This window comes from Triticum urartu, chromosome 2A, assembly GCF_056163025.1.
Source record: "Triticum urartu cultivar PI428250 chromosome 2A, HENAU_Tu73, whole genome shotgun sequence".
Lineage (NCBI taxonomy): Eukaryota > Viridiplantae > Streptophyta > Magnoliopsida > Poales > Poaceae > Triticum > Triticum urartu.
In genome coordinates, this window is record NC_141874.1 from 194,429,119 (window position 1) to 194,442,201 (window position 13,083).

The following is a 13,083-nucleotide window of genomic DNA, read 5'->3' on the forward strand; positions in this document are numbered from 1 at the left end:
AGCATCCAGATGGCCGTGCGCTGGCTAGACGCGTCCAAAGAACAATTATATATCTCCTTTTCCTTAGGAATGACATTTTAAGTTTTGCCTTTCCGGTTTGTTTTTGTACACAATGTGATCGATATTATCCAAAAACTGATTTTGTCTTTTTCCAAACCGTTTTAATATTTGCATGTAATCTGCAATACTAAGAAACTCAGAAAACATACTGTCTCATGGAATTGTGAGAAAAGGATTACCGTTCTTCCTGCACAACTTCCTCCATCACGCACCAAAAAAATAATAATGATCAATCTGCTTTTGGATTTACTACTATTCCAGATCAATCGAGACCTGACGGGTTTGTTCCTGCATGCAAGCGTGCAGTGTGCTTAATTTTCTTCCTTCGGTATTGTATCACTGTGATCCAGCCTTCCTCGATTCCCGTGAGTGCAGTAATAAAATAATTCTGATGATCGTGTGTTGCTTGTGTTAAAGTACCACTACTCCTCACGGTTGGTCTGCTTCGAGTTGTAGTAGATGTAATGTAATGGCAACAGCTAATCGCCCAATGCCTCCGGACCTGGACCTTTATGTTTCTTCAATCGGCGGGGAAAAGAGCGTGCTGATGCCTTGCAGTCGTTCGATCCACGTTTAGTACCACCGCGTTGTACACGGAGGCGCATAGCAGCAGAAAGTTTCTGTCGGTGGCGGGATCACCACGGTTGATCGCAGCGGAGATGTGGGGTGACGAGTCCGCATGATTAACCGGGCATGCAATACGTAGAACCAGTCCTCGATCCGTGCGCCCAAAGGAAAAAAACGCTTTTCCGGATCAATCGAACGCAGCCTCCAACAACAAAGAGCACGCTGGGTTCTGCCGCAGCTAGCACCTGTTTGAAGCGACACAGGAAGAAGCGGCATATCCGGCACTTCACGCACACGGAGAAAGAGCGCGCGAGGCACAGCGGGTAGTATTTGGACGGCGGTGACCACTACGGCAGAGTTGCATGATGGACGACCCTTCAACCTAGCTCCATGTCAATGTTAGAATTTTAGGGTTTTACGGTCTACCCTTAATTTCTCTGCGCTTATCCGTGATGCCGCTCATAATTCACATATCTGAGACTAGGGGGTAGGGATCTTTTTATATTGTCTTTTTAAAGAATCCACCTCTTATTCAGATATAAGATTCCTAGTTTTTTTTTCACTAGTTTCCGGGATAGAGTTCAGATCAAATTACCAACCACGATCATATTTGTCTGTTAACGGATTCTACCCATTATGTTCCCGGAGCACGCGCTTGTGAGCAACGCGTCATAGTAGAGTGTAAATTCCTCTAATCATGTAGATCAACATTAGGGCTATAATCTAACTATACCATCTAGCTCCTTCCGGTTATCACTGTACCGGGTAGTCTTTCCAATATAAATCACATATTGTATTTCACTAATAATCGACCAGCTTCCTTAAGCATATAACTTAAGTATGTTCCAACAAATGATAATTCCATGATAATCATGTAAAGTAATTCCATGCATAAATACATGTATAATTCCATAATGAGATAATCCGAATATTTTTTTAACTCCTGGTAATTTGAATATAGTTGCAGGACACATAATTCCAATATATCAATCTCATCCATCTCGTTGCATATTATAGATCATCAACTCATCTACATTAGCCGGGTGACTGATGAAGTATCACTTTACATCCTATCTTTTCCGGTAATTTTTTTATGCATTCTATCTTTTCTGTGCAAGCCGAAGAAATAAGGAAACACTATCCTTCAGCCGGCGGATGCACGCGCGAGCGTCCGCCGCTTGCATAGTCGTCACATCAAATCTGATCAAGCGGCCACGCTGGCCACAAGTCGATCCCGTGTAGCCAATTTTATTCTTGCAATAAGGGTCATGTTTCAGTAGATTTCTGCAACACATGATTAGTTGCAGAAAGAAAGAAAAAACGATTCGGTGGTGAAGTTTTTTTTTCCTATAGTTGGGGTCTTGTTTCGAAAGATTTCTGCAACATATTTTTTGTTTCAGAAAGAAGAGAAATGTTTCGATTGTGAAGATTTTTTTTCTGCAACAAGGGCCTTGTTTCAGAAACATAGCCCGAGTTGCAGCTTCAGAGGAGCGCCCGACATTAGAGAGTGAGTAGTCAAACATTGCAACATAAGGCATGTTTCAGAAATATAGCTCCGGTTGCAGAAAATGTCGAAGAAGCGTCGGGCGTGGGAGGTCGCCGCCGTCATGCTGGATTGGAGCTAGCAGCTGCTCGCAAGACTGAGACGGAGGAGGAGCAGCAGCAAGTTCGGGGAGCACGGCAAGGACTAGTTCTCCCGCGCGCCGACGGCAGCGATTTTGCGATGGTGGGGACTGGCGCCGCGTTGGGCGCAGTTGTGTCAGGATGGTGGACAGGGGAATCTGTTTTCAAAACTGAACGGTTGTTGCAGGAAGTAAAAAAATGGTCGCGCACGTGGTGGTTAGGTCCGACGGCTGTCAGAGCGCTGACCCAACAAAATTCCATGCGACGGATGTTTCTAATACCTCTTTTATGGTCTTTTTTCCTTGAGCGAGAGCTTCCCTGAGGGCTGAGGCGCTGCCTGCTGTTGATCAGCCGCCCCTGCGAACCACACGGTGATTTATGGTTTATCCACCCCAGCCCGTCCAGCGAGGGACGCTCTTCCATTCCGTTCAATCCCCTTGTCACATCTGCTCTAACTGCAGCCTTTGATTCTGAACTAGCACTTCAATGAGGAACTATATCCTCAAAGATTTATAGAAAAAAAAAAGAACAGGTCGACTGGCCCCATGATATCAGTCGACGGGCGACGATGTTCATGCGCGACAGTCATTTTATTTTGCGTGGCCGCGCGTCGGCGGATTCCCAGCCAACTCGCCCAACACACATCATCATCCATCGTTGCTGCCTAGTTTTTGTACACATTCGATCTATCTCCAGCTTGCTAATTTGTACTATCGTTCAACAATTAATCAATTTTGATCAGTTCGTTAAGAACAGGAGCCTGACCTGACAACAGGACTGCACGACACGAGTGAATGAATTATGTAAAAGGGAGCATGCAAGCAACTACACAGGCAAAGAGTGACATGGAGCGAAAAAGCGACGCAAAAGAAAAGCTTCCAGGCCAATGAATGGACGAGGAGATCTCATTCCTTGTCCCTGAGACGGGGGCACATGAACATATCGCATTCGGGCGTCCTTTCGTGCTTTGCACCGAGTCTTTCTCTTGCACCTATGCAAAGAGTGTAACCGCAAAAGTCAGGCATGCCCTGTGACTCCTTATTGTTTCTAGTTTCATTTTGTTTCTTGTTCGCGATAGTTGGCAAAGAAATGCCAGAAACGGGCAAGCCACCAAGATTTCAGCATGTGAAACCCATACATGATTCACTAATGGATCTGAGAACTTGTTATCTCCGGGTCATGATTCTTCTCATCGTTGAGATCGATGCGCTTGGGCGAAGTCAGTGGCCGTCGTGAATGCGCCTTGTTGAGCGTAGTTTATATATTAGATGGAAAGGGAATAATTGGTTGGATTGGGATCTAGCTGCTACGAAAACCGACTTTTTGTTGCAGTATTGGCTGAGCAATATCACCGAGCTGAAGAACTTCACACCTAGCACTTTGCTTGGCAATGGAAATGTTATGGTCGGTTTAGCTAGGCCCACCGGGCAATCTTAGCCCGCAAGTTATTTTAGATTAATTCTTATATAAGTTATCTATATTATAAATATAGGCTGTAAGACTTTTTTTGGAATCAAGCAATAAGAAGATTATTATCTCTATTGCCCGCTTCCAAAGGAGTCGGAACCCTAGCCGCCTTTAACCCTAGCCGCCGCCGCCATCTCCCTCCTCTTCCGCGACGGCGCCCAACCGCCGGCGCGGCCGCTCATTGCCTCGCCCAGCTCCCTCCTTCCCCTACTGCTTACGTCCCAGGCCCGGTAGGGTACAAGTTCCTACCAATTTGGTAATCAGAGACCAAATTCCAATCATGTCGCTGCCACCACCACCGTCGACGCTTTCCAGCGGATCCACTGCGCCGATGACGACGGCGCCGTCCCTCACCGCGCCAATGCTGCCGGCGCCGTCCCTCACCGCGCCGACGACGTCCGCCGCCGGATCAACCACGCTGGCGGGGCCCGTCTCCACCGCGACCCCGGCCGCGCCGTCCTCCACAATTCCTCCTGCGCCACCGCCGTCCGCCGTCTTCACACCGGAGCAGGTCACGGCCACCCCGCGGGACCTCGTCACCGCCGTCCAGAGCCTCTACTTGCAACAGCAGCAGTACGCGGCCGGGCCCTACATGCCCCTGCCGACGGCGCCCCCTGCCACCTACGACCACACGCCGTGGCCGCCCCAGGGCGTCTCTCCGTACGGCGTGCCCCTCTGGCCCTTGGCGCCGACGCCGTCCTCGGGCCCCTGGCCGCTACAGCAGATGCCGGAGGCGGTGGCCACCGGACCGCTGCAGCCGTTCTCCGCGCCGACCTGCACCGGGCAGCCCCTGCTGCCGTTTCCAGCGGGACACCCCGGCGGGACTACGCCGGCCGCGGCCCCTCTGTGGTACTTGCATCCACCCCCTCCCGCGGCCACCGACGCCCCTGCCCACCCCCCGCCACCGACACTCCAACCACCGGCACCGCCCCTGCCTAGCTCGGGGGCACCCTCCCCGTCGCCACTTCCAGCATAGGCGGCTGGGTCTTCGCCATCGCCGGTCTACACCACGGCTCTGTGAAAGCACAAGTGCTCCCTAGGTGGTTTTGATAATTGATGACAACATATCTCTTGTTGGACTAACATTTCTATCTAGCATGTTTCAGATAAGTTCAACAATGGAGTGGCATGGACTAAAGGTTGTGGGAACCCCTTCAAGATGCTAAGGACAAAGGATTGGCTAAAGCTTCAAGCTCAAGACTCTTTATTTTACATTTTAGTGATCCAAGATCACATTGAGTCCATAGGAAAAGCCAATACTATCAAGGAGGGATGAGGTGTTGCTTAATGAGCCTCTTGCTTCATGTGCTTAATGATATGCTCCAAAATCCTCAGCTACTTTCCCACTTCCACATATGACCTAAACCCAAAGCCGAACTCGGTCCTACCGATTCTTTCTATCCGGCGCCACCGAGTTTCACTTGTCATAAGCCACTGCCAAACCCTAACAATTCGGTTCTACCGATAGGGATCTCGGTCTCACCGAGATGGGATTGCAAACTCTCTGTTTCCCTTTCGTAACTTTTCGGTCTCACCGAAAAAGCGAATCGGTCCCACCGAGATTGCAATGTAAATTCAGTGTTTCCTTTTTGTAACTTTTCGGTCTCACCGAAAGAGCAAATCGGTCCCATCGAGTTTGCCTGACCAACTCTCTGGTTAGCTAATTACCAAAATCGGTCTCACCGAGTTTGTGTAATCGGTCTCACCGAGATTACGTTATGCCCAAACCCTAACCATATCGGTCCCACCGAGTTGCATGTCAGTCCCACCAAAAATCTCTAACGGTCACTAGGTTTACATTTTCGGTCCGACCGAGTTTGTTGATTCGGTCCCACCGAGATTGGAAAACTGTGTGTAACGGTTAGATTTTGTGTGGAGGCTATATATACCCCTCCACCTCCTCTTCATTTATGGAGAGAGCCATCAGACTAAGCCTACACTTCCAGCATCCTATTTCTGAGAGAGAACTACCTACTCATGTGTTGAGGCCAAGATATTCCATTCCTACCATATGAATCTTGATCTCTAGCTTTCCCCAAGTTGCTTTCCACTCAAACCTTCTTTTCACCAGATCCAAATCCTATGAGAGAGAGTTGAGTGTTGGGGAGACTATCATTTGAAGCACAAGAGCAAGGAGTTCATTACCTACACACCATTTGTTACTTCTTGGAGAGTGGTGTCTCCTAGATTGGCTAGGTGTCACTTGGGAGCCTCCGACAAGATTGTGGAGTTGAACCAAGGAGTTTGTAAGGGCAAGGAGATCGCCTACTTCGTGAAGATCTACCGCTAGTGAGGCAAGTTCTTCGTGGGCGATGGCCATGGTGGGATAGACAAGGTTGCTTCTTCGTGGACCCTTTGTGGGTGGTTGCTTCTTCGTGGACCCTTCGTGGGTGGAGCCCTCCATGGACTCGCGCAACCTTTACCCTTCGTGGGTGGAGCCCTCCGTGGACTCGCGCAACCGTTACCCTTCGTGGGTTGAAGTCTCCATCAACGTGGATGTAGGATAGCACCACCTATCCGAACCACGGGAAAAACATCCGTGTCTCCAATTGCGTTTGAATTCTCCAAACCCTTCCCTTTACATTCTTGCAAGTTGCATGCTTTACATTCCGCTGCTCATATACTCTTTGCATGCTTGCTTGATATGTATTGTGAATGTTGAAATTATGCCTAAACTCCACCTAAACCGAAAAAGCTTAAAAATTGCAACTTTAGCATTAAGTGTCTAATCACCCCCCCCCCCCCTAGACACATCTACTTCAAGGTCCTACACTCTGGAGCAGCCAACCCCATTTCCGCAGTTCGGCGGGCCATCCAGCTCCGCGGGTCCCTACCCGGAGTACTCCGACCAGGTGCCTCCCGCCTCACTGCTCCACACCTCTGAGTCTGCTCGACACGGCGCTCCGACCCAGACACCGCCACGGTTCGCCAAGATCGACTTCGCCACCTATGACGGCACGGAGGACCCCCTCAACTGGCTCAACCAGTGCGACCAGTTCTTTCGCGGGCAGCGCACCCTCGCATCAGAGCGTACCTGGCTCGCCTCGTATCACCTCCGCGACGCGGCACAGACCTGGTATTACGCCCTCGAGCAGGACGAGGGCGCCATGCCCCCTTGGGAGCGCTTCCGCGAGCTCTGCCTCCTTCGCTTTGGGCCTCCGGTTCACGGGAGCCGCCTGGCGGAGCTCGGTCGCCTTCCATTCACCTCAACGGTGCAGGACTACGCCGACCGTTTCCAGGCCCTGGCATGCCATGCGTCGGGTGTGACGGCGCAGCAGCGGGCCGACCTCTTTGTCGGTGGACTTCCGGATCACATCCGCGTGGACGTGGAGCTTCGGGGACCCCAGGATATCCAGTCGGCCATGTACTATGCCCGCGCTTTCGAGCGTCGCGCGGTGGCCATCCAGCAGGAATCACCGTCCCGGACCGCTGGGTCGCTACCCGGGCCGGATTCCGCACAGGGTCGGCCTGCACAGGCTTCTGCGGCACCCCTCGCCGTGACCGCGGCGCGCCCGTTCCGCCGGCTCACCTCAGCCGAGCTACTCGAGCGTCGCCGCCAAGGGTTTTGCTTCAACTGCGACGAGCCCTACACGCCCGGCCATGCCTGCCCGCGACTCTTCTACATGGAGGTTGCAGACTACATTCCGGAGGACACCGTCACCGCCGACCTAGCCGCCCCAGCTGTCGAGAAGGTGTTTGACGTTGGTTGATCACCTCGAGGAGTTCCGCCAGCGCTTCCCCACCTTACAGCTCGAGGACGAGCTGTTTGTGCAGGCGAGGAGAAGTGTTATGGCCGGTTTAGCTAGGCCCACCGGGCAATCTTAGCCCATAAGTTATCTTAGATTAATTATTATGCAAGTTATCTAGGTTATAAATATAGGCTGTAAGACTTTTTTTGGAATCAAGCAATAAGAAGATTATTATCTTTATTGCCCGGCTCCCAGAGGAGCCGGAACCCTAGCCGCCTTTAACCCTAGCCGCCGCCATCTCCCTCCTCTTCCGCGACGGCGCCCAACCGCCGACGCGGCCACTCATCGCCTCGCCCAGCTCCCTCCTTCCCCTACTGCTTACGTCCCAGGCCTGGTAGGGTACAAGTTCCTACCAGGAAGACTGACATATGGATCGATAAATCTCCTTGTTATAGGCGTTAGACTATTGAAGTAACAAGAAAATATACTCTCTTTTTTTATAAGTAACAAGTACTTAAAAATAAGTACTCAAGTCAGTTTATAGCAAAATAAGCAGCCAAGTCAGTTTACGGCACATGATGAGGCAGCCTTTCCACCCCTGCCATGTTAAACGGCGTGGTGTGGAAAGATAAGTCGAAGTTTTTTTCACCCTATGATCTTGCTCTAACTGAGATGCTGGTTGCAAAGAGGATTAAGAAACAAGGAAGAAGCGCGTATTTAACAAAAAACTATCACATTTTATGGAACCGTGGCTACAAACTATCAATTTACAAATTTGTGTCGAAAACTACCACTTTTTGTCTAATCTTTGACTAAAAACTACCATGTCAGGAAAATGCCCAATTCGTCTCTTTTAAACGCCTTTCTGACAGGATGGGCCCACCTGTCAGCATTAATCTTCTTCCTCCTCTCTCTCTAGCATTTCCTCAAACACTTCATGTGCACTCCGCCACTCTACCCCGCCACCTGCGCTGCCCTCCCTCCTAGCAGAGCCGCCCGCTCGCCTTGGCCAGAGAGGCCATCAAGAGGATCTCAAGCAATGGGTCGCAAGGGATGCGCGAGTTCGTCGCCGAGGTGGCGAGCCTCGGGCGCATGTGGCACCGGAACCAGTCGAGCTGCGCGGGTGGTGCAAGCGCGGGTAAGACCTGCTTCTGGTCTACGACTTCATGCCCAACGATAGCCTCGATGCGCACCTGTTCGGCAGTGCCCGTGCCGGTGCTGGCGCTGGCGTCGATGTGTCCCTGTCGCCGGCGTTGCTCACGTGGGAGCAGCATGTGAGGATCTGCAAGGGCGTCGCGTCCGGGCTGGTGTACCTGCACGAGGGGTGGGAGCAGGTGGTGGTGCACCGCGACGTCAAGGCCAGCAACGTGCTGCTGGGCGCGGACATGAGCGTGCGGCTCGGCGACTTCGGCCTCGCGCGCCTCTACGAGCACAGCGCTGCCACGACTCGTGTTGTCGGGACGTTGGGCTACATGGCGCCGGAGCTCACCGTGACTGGCAAGGCCACCACAGCCATCGACGCGTTCGGTTTCGGTGGCCTGCTTCTCGAGCTGGCGAGCAGGCGCCGGTCCATCAATCCCATCACCGACGTGAACCTGGTGCGTTGGGTCCGAGACCACGGCGTCAGGCGGCAGGGCCGAGCGGGGGGTGGCGAGGCCTTGGCACGACGCCGGCCGCCATGGCCAAGGCGAGCAGACGGCTCGGCTAGGAGGGAGGGTGGCGCAGGTGGCGGGGCAGAGCGGCGGAGTGCGCATGAAGTGTTTGACGAAATGCCAGAGAGAGAGGAGGAAGAAGATTAATGCTGACAGGTGGGCCCATCTTATCAGAAAGGCGTTTAGAAGAGGCGAATCGGGCACTTTCCCGACATGGTAGTTTTTAGTCAAAGATTAGACAAAAAGTGGTAGTTTTCGGCACAAATTTGTAAAGTGGTAGTTTATAGACACGGTTCCACGAAAAGTGGTAGTTTTTTGTTAAATACTCTGGAATGTTGGATCCTGGCTGGGTCAGATAGGCATGGTTGCTCCTAGATCAAATTCATCTTTAATTAATTCCTTCATAGAGTTTTTTTTAATTTGTAGGGCTGAAAACAACACACAAAAAATGGTTGTACTCTCTGCATGCAATTTCAACGGAACTTTTTTCGAGCAACAAGGAATGCATATGCCTCTTCGTAATTTAGAAAAAAAAGGTGACCGCCTACTAAAGGGAATCTTGGCGAAAGCTGATACAAACGGGTTGAAACTACTTATCAAACCATGACCCGGAATATACACATGCCAACAATGTGAAGAGCACGATATACATGCATGCAAACCAAACACACACACAAAGGACAAGGCCAAATCTACTAGGAAGGAGAGTAGACTCAAGAGGATCCCTCGATGTCAAGGCAACAAGCACACAACAAAGCTTGCGCCATTCATGTCATCGACCAGAGGCGTCGGGGGCCTCATCACCCACATAGTCCACTTCTACACTACAGCCGCATCCTTATTGCAAATTATCTAGGTTATAAATATAGGCTGTAAGACTCTTTTTGGAATCAAGCAATAAGATGATTATTATCTTTATTGCCCGGCTCCCAGAGGAGCCGGAACCCTAGCCGCCTTTAACCCTAGCCGCCGCCGCCATCTCCCTTCTCTTCTGCAACGGCGCCCAACCGCCGGCGCGGCCTCTCATCGCCTCGCCCAGCTCCCTCCTTCCCCTATTGCTTACGTCCCAGGCCTGATAGGGTACAAGTTCCTACCAGGAAGACTGACATATGGATCGATAAATCTCCTTGTTATAGGCGTTAGACTATTGAAGTAACAAGAAAATATACTCTCTTTTTTTATAAGTAACAAGTACTTAAAAATAAGTAGCCAAGTCAGTTTACGGCAAAATAAGCAGCCAAGTCAGTTTACGGCACATGATGAGGCAGCCTTTCCACCCCTACCATGTTAAACGGCGTGGCGTGGAAAGATAAGTCGAAGTTTTTTTCACCCTATGATCTTGCTCTAACTGAGATGCTGGTTGCAAAGAGGATTAAGAAACAAGGAAGAAGCGAGTATTTAACAAAAAACTATCACATTTTATGGAACCGTGACTACAAACTATCACTTTACAAATTTGTGCCGAAAACTACCACTTTTTGTCTAATCTTTGACTAAAAACTACCATGTCAGGAAAGTGACCAATTCGTCTCTTCTAAACGCCTTTCTGACAGGATGGGCCCACCTGTCAGCATTAATCTTCTTCCTCCTCTCTCTCTGGCATTTCCTCAAACACTTCATGTGCACTCCGCCACTCTGCCCCGCCACCTGCGCTGCCCTCCCTCCTAGCCGAGCCGCCTGCTCGCCTTGGTCAGAGAGGCCATCAAGAGGATCTCAAGCAACGGGTCGCAGGGGATGCGCGAGTTCGTCGCTGAGGTGGCGAGCCTCGGGCGCATGCGGCACCGGAACTAGTCGAGCTGCGCGGGTGGTGCAAGCGCGGGCAAGACCTGCTTCTGGTCTATGACTTCATGCCCAACGATAGCCTCGATGCGCACCTGTTCGGCAGTGCCGGTGCCGGTGCGGGCGCTGGCGTCGACGTGTCCCCGTCGCTGGCGTTGCTCACGTGGGAGCAGCATGTGAGGATCCTCAAGGGAGTCGCGTCCGGGCTGGTGTACCTGCACGAGGGGTGGGAGCAGGTGGTGGTGCACCGCGACATCAAGGCCAGCAACGTGCTGCTGGGCGCGGACATGAGCACGCGGCTCGGCGACTTCGGCCTCGCGCGCCTCTACGAGCACTGCGCTGCCACGACTCGCGTCGTCGGGACGTTGGGCTACATGGCGCCGGAGCTCACCGTGACTGGCAAGGCCACCACAGCCATCGACGCGTTCGGTTTCGGTGACCTGCTTCTCGAGCTGGCGAGCGGGCATCGGTCCATCAACCCCATCACCGGCGTGAACCTGGTGCGTTGGGTCCGAGACCACGGCGTCAGGCGGCAGGGCCGAGCGGGGGGTGGCGAGGCCTTGGCACGACGCCGGCCGCCATGGCCAAGGCGAGCAGACGGCTCGGCTAGGAGGAAGGGCGGCGCAGGTGGCGGGGCAGAGCGGCGAAGTGCGCATGAAGTGTTTGACGAAATGCCAGAGAGAAAGGAGGAAGAAGATTAATGCTGACAGGTGGGCCCATCTTATCAGAAAGGCGTTTAGAAGAGGCGAATCGGGCACTTTCCCGACATGGTAGTTTTTAGTCAAAGATTAGACAAAAAGTGATAGTTCTCGGCACAAATTTGTAAAGTGGTAGTTTATAGACACGGTTCCACGAAAATTGGTAGTTTTTTTGTTAAATACTCTGGAATGTTAGATCCTGGCTAGGTCAGATAGGCATGGTTGCTCCTAGATCAAATTCATCTTTAATTAATTCCTTCATAGAGTTTTTTTTTTAATTCGTAGGGCTGAAAACAACACACAAAAATGGTTGTACTCTCTTCATGCAATTTCAACGGAACTTTTTTCGAGCAACAAGGAATGCATATGCCTCTTCGTAATTTAGAAAAAAAAGATGACCGCCTACTAAAGGGAATCTAGGCGAAAGCTGATACGTACAAACGGGTTGAAACCACTTATCAAACCATGGCCCAGAATATACACATGCTAACAATGTGAAGAGCACGATATACATGCATGCAAACCAAACACACACACAAAGGACAAGGCCAAATCTACTAGGAAGGAGAGTAGACTCAAGAGGATCCCTCGATGTCAAGGCAACAAGCACACAACAAAGCTTGCGCCATTCATGTCATCGACCAGAGGCATCGGGGGCCTCATCACCCACATAGTCCACTTCTACACTACAGCCACATCCTTTATCGAGTATGTCGACATGACTTTCACCTGCTCTACCACACACTAAACTTGACACTATCGAATCGACAACACCTTCTAGGGCCATCATCATGACCTCCATCGCTCGCCCACGGGCTTCATCTCCGCATGAACCACGTGCCCTAGTCACGTAACAACCACTTGTAGACCATGACCACCACACAAGCTCCCACTTCGACATCCAACACTAACCAATCCCACCAGGTCGCCTTGACCAAGTCTACAACCTCAATGCACCCTACAAGTCTACAACACAAGATCGACATCCGTGACAAGTTGCGTGTCGCTCTCTAGTCCTAGGTTCACCGCCGCATCACGCAAGCATTTCTAGGGCCAACACCATGGAAATTATTCTTTGCAGTATTTAAACTATTCAAAGACACACCACGCAAAAAAAACCTATTCAAAGACACATGCAACGCCTGCTGCGCAAAACGATCAACTTGAGCCAAATTCAGAACTTTAGGAACTACTTCCTCAGTTCCTAAATATAAGTCAGTAGATTCTGCAATATACAGGTCGATCATAGAACTGCGCGTATTGGTTCATAAATAATAATCAGAGAACCGTGTGTGTGGTCACACTATCCTCTATGGCACAAGAAATTTTGTGTTCGGACACTAAAGTTGCAAATACTCCGTTTGGGATGTGGTCACACACTCCACTAGTCCACTCTCTTCCTGATCACCTTCACTCTTTTAGGAGTCTACAGAAGAACATGCCTCCATCTCTACTTGAAGCAAAGTAGCAAAAGCTTTCATTTCCACATTGTTCTACCCTTTCCTTCCTTTTGGCTGCCTTCCAAACGCCTGCGCTTCACATGGGCTC

At 51.1% G+C, this 13,083-nt stretch overlaps 1 protein-coding gene and 1 pseudogene across 1 annotated transcript; both read left to right on the forward strand.

Annotated features, from left to right (window-relative positions):
• The first annotated feature begins 6,583 nt into the window (after positions 1–6,583).
• On the forward strand, positions 6,584–7,427 carry LOC147984506 (uncharacterized). The gene has a single exon (XM_087539762.1). The coding sequence runs from the start codon at positions 6,825–6,827 to the stop codon at positions 7,425–7,427; it is 603 nt and encodes a 200-aa protein (XP_087395888.1). The 5' UTR covers positions 6,584–6,824.
• Positions 7,428–8,572: 1,145 nt separating this feature from the next.
• LOC147984507 (L-type lectin-domain containing receptor kinase S.4 pseudogene) lies at positions 8,573–10,726 on the forward strand (annotated as a pseudogene).
• Positions 10,727–13,083: the final 2,357 nt, after the last annotated feature.

Coding starts and splice junctions, on each gene's coding strand:
- LOC147984506 (XM_087539762.1), top strand. CDS start 6,825: ATGCCCCCTTGGGAGCGCTTCCGCGAGCTCTGCCTCCTTCGCTTTGGG.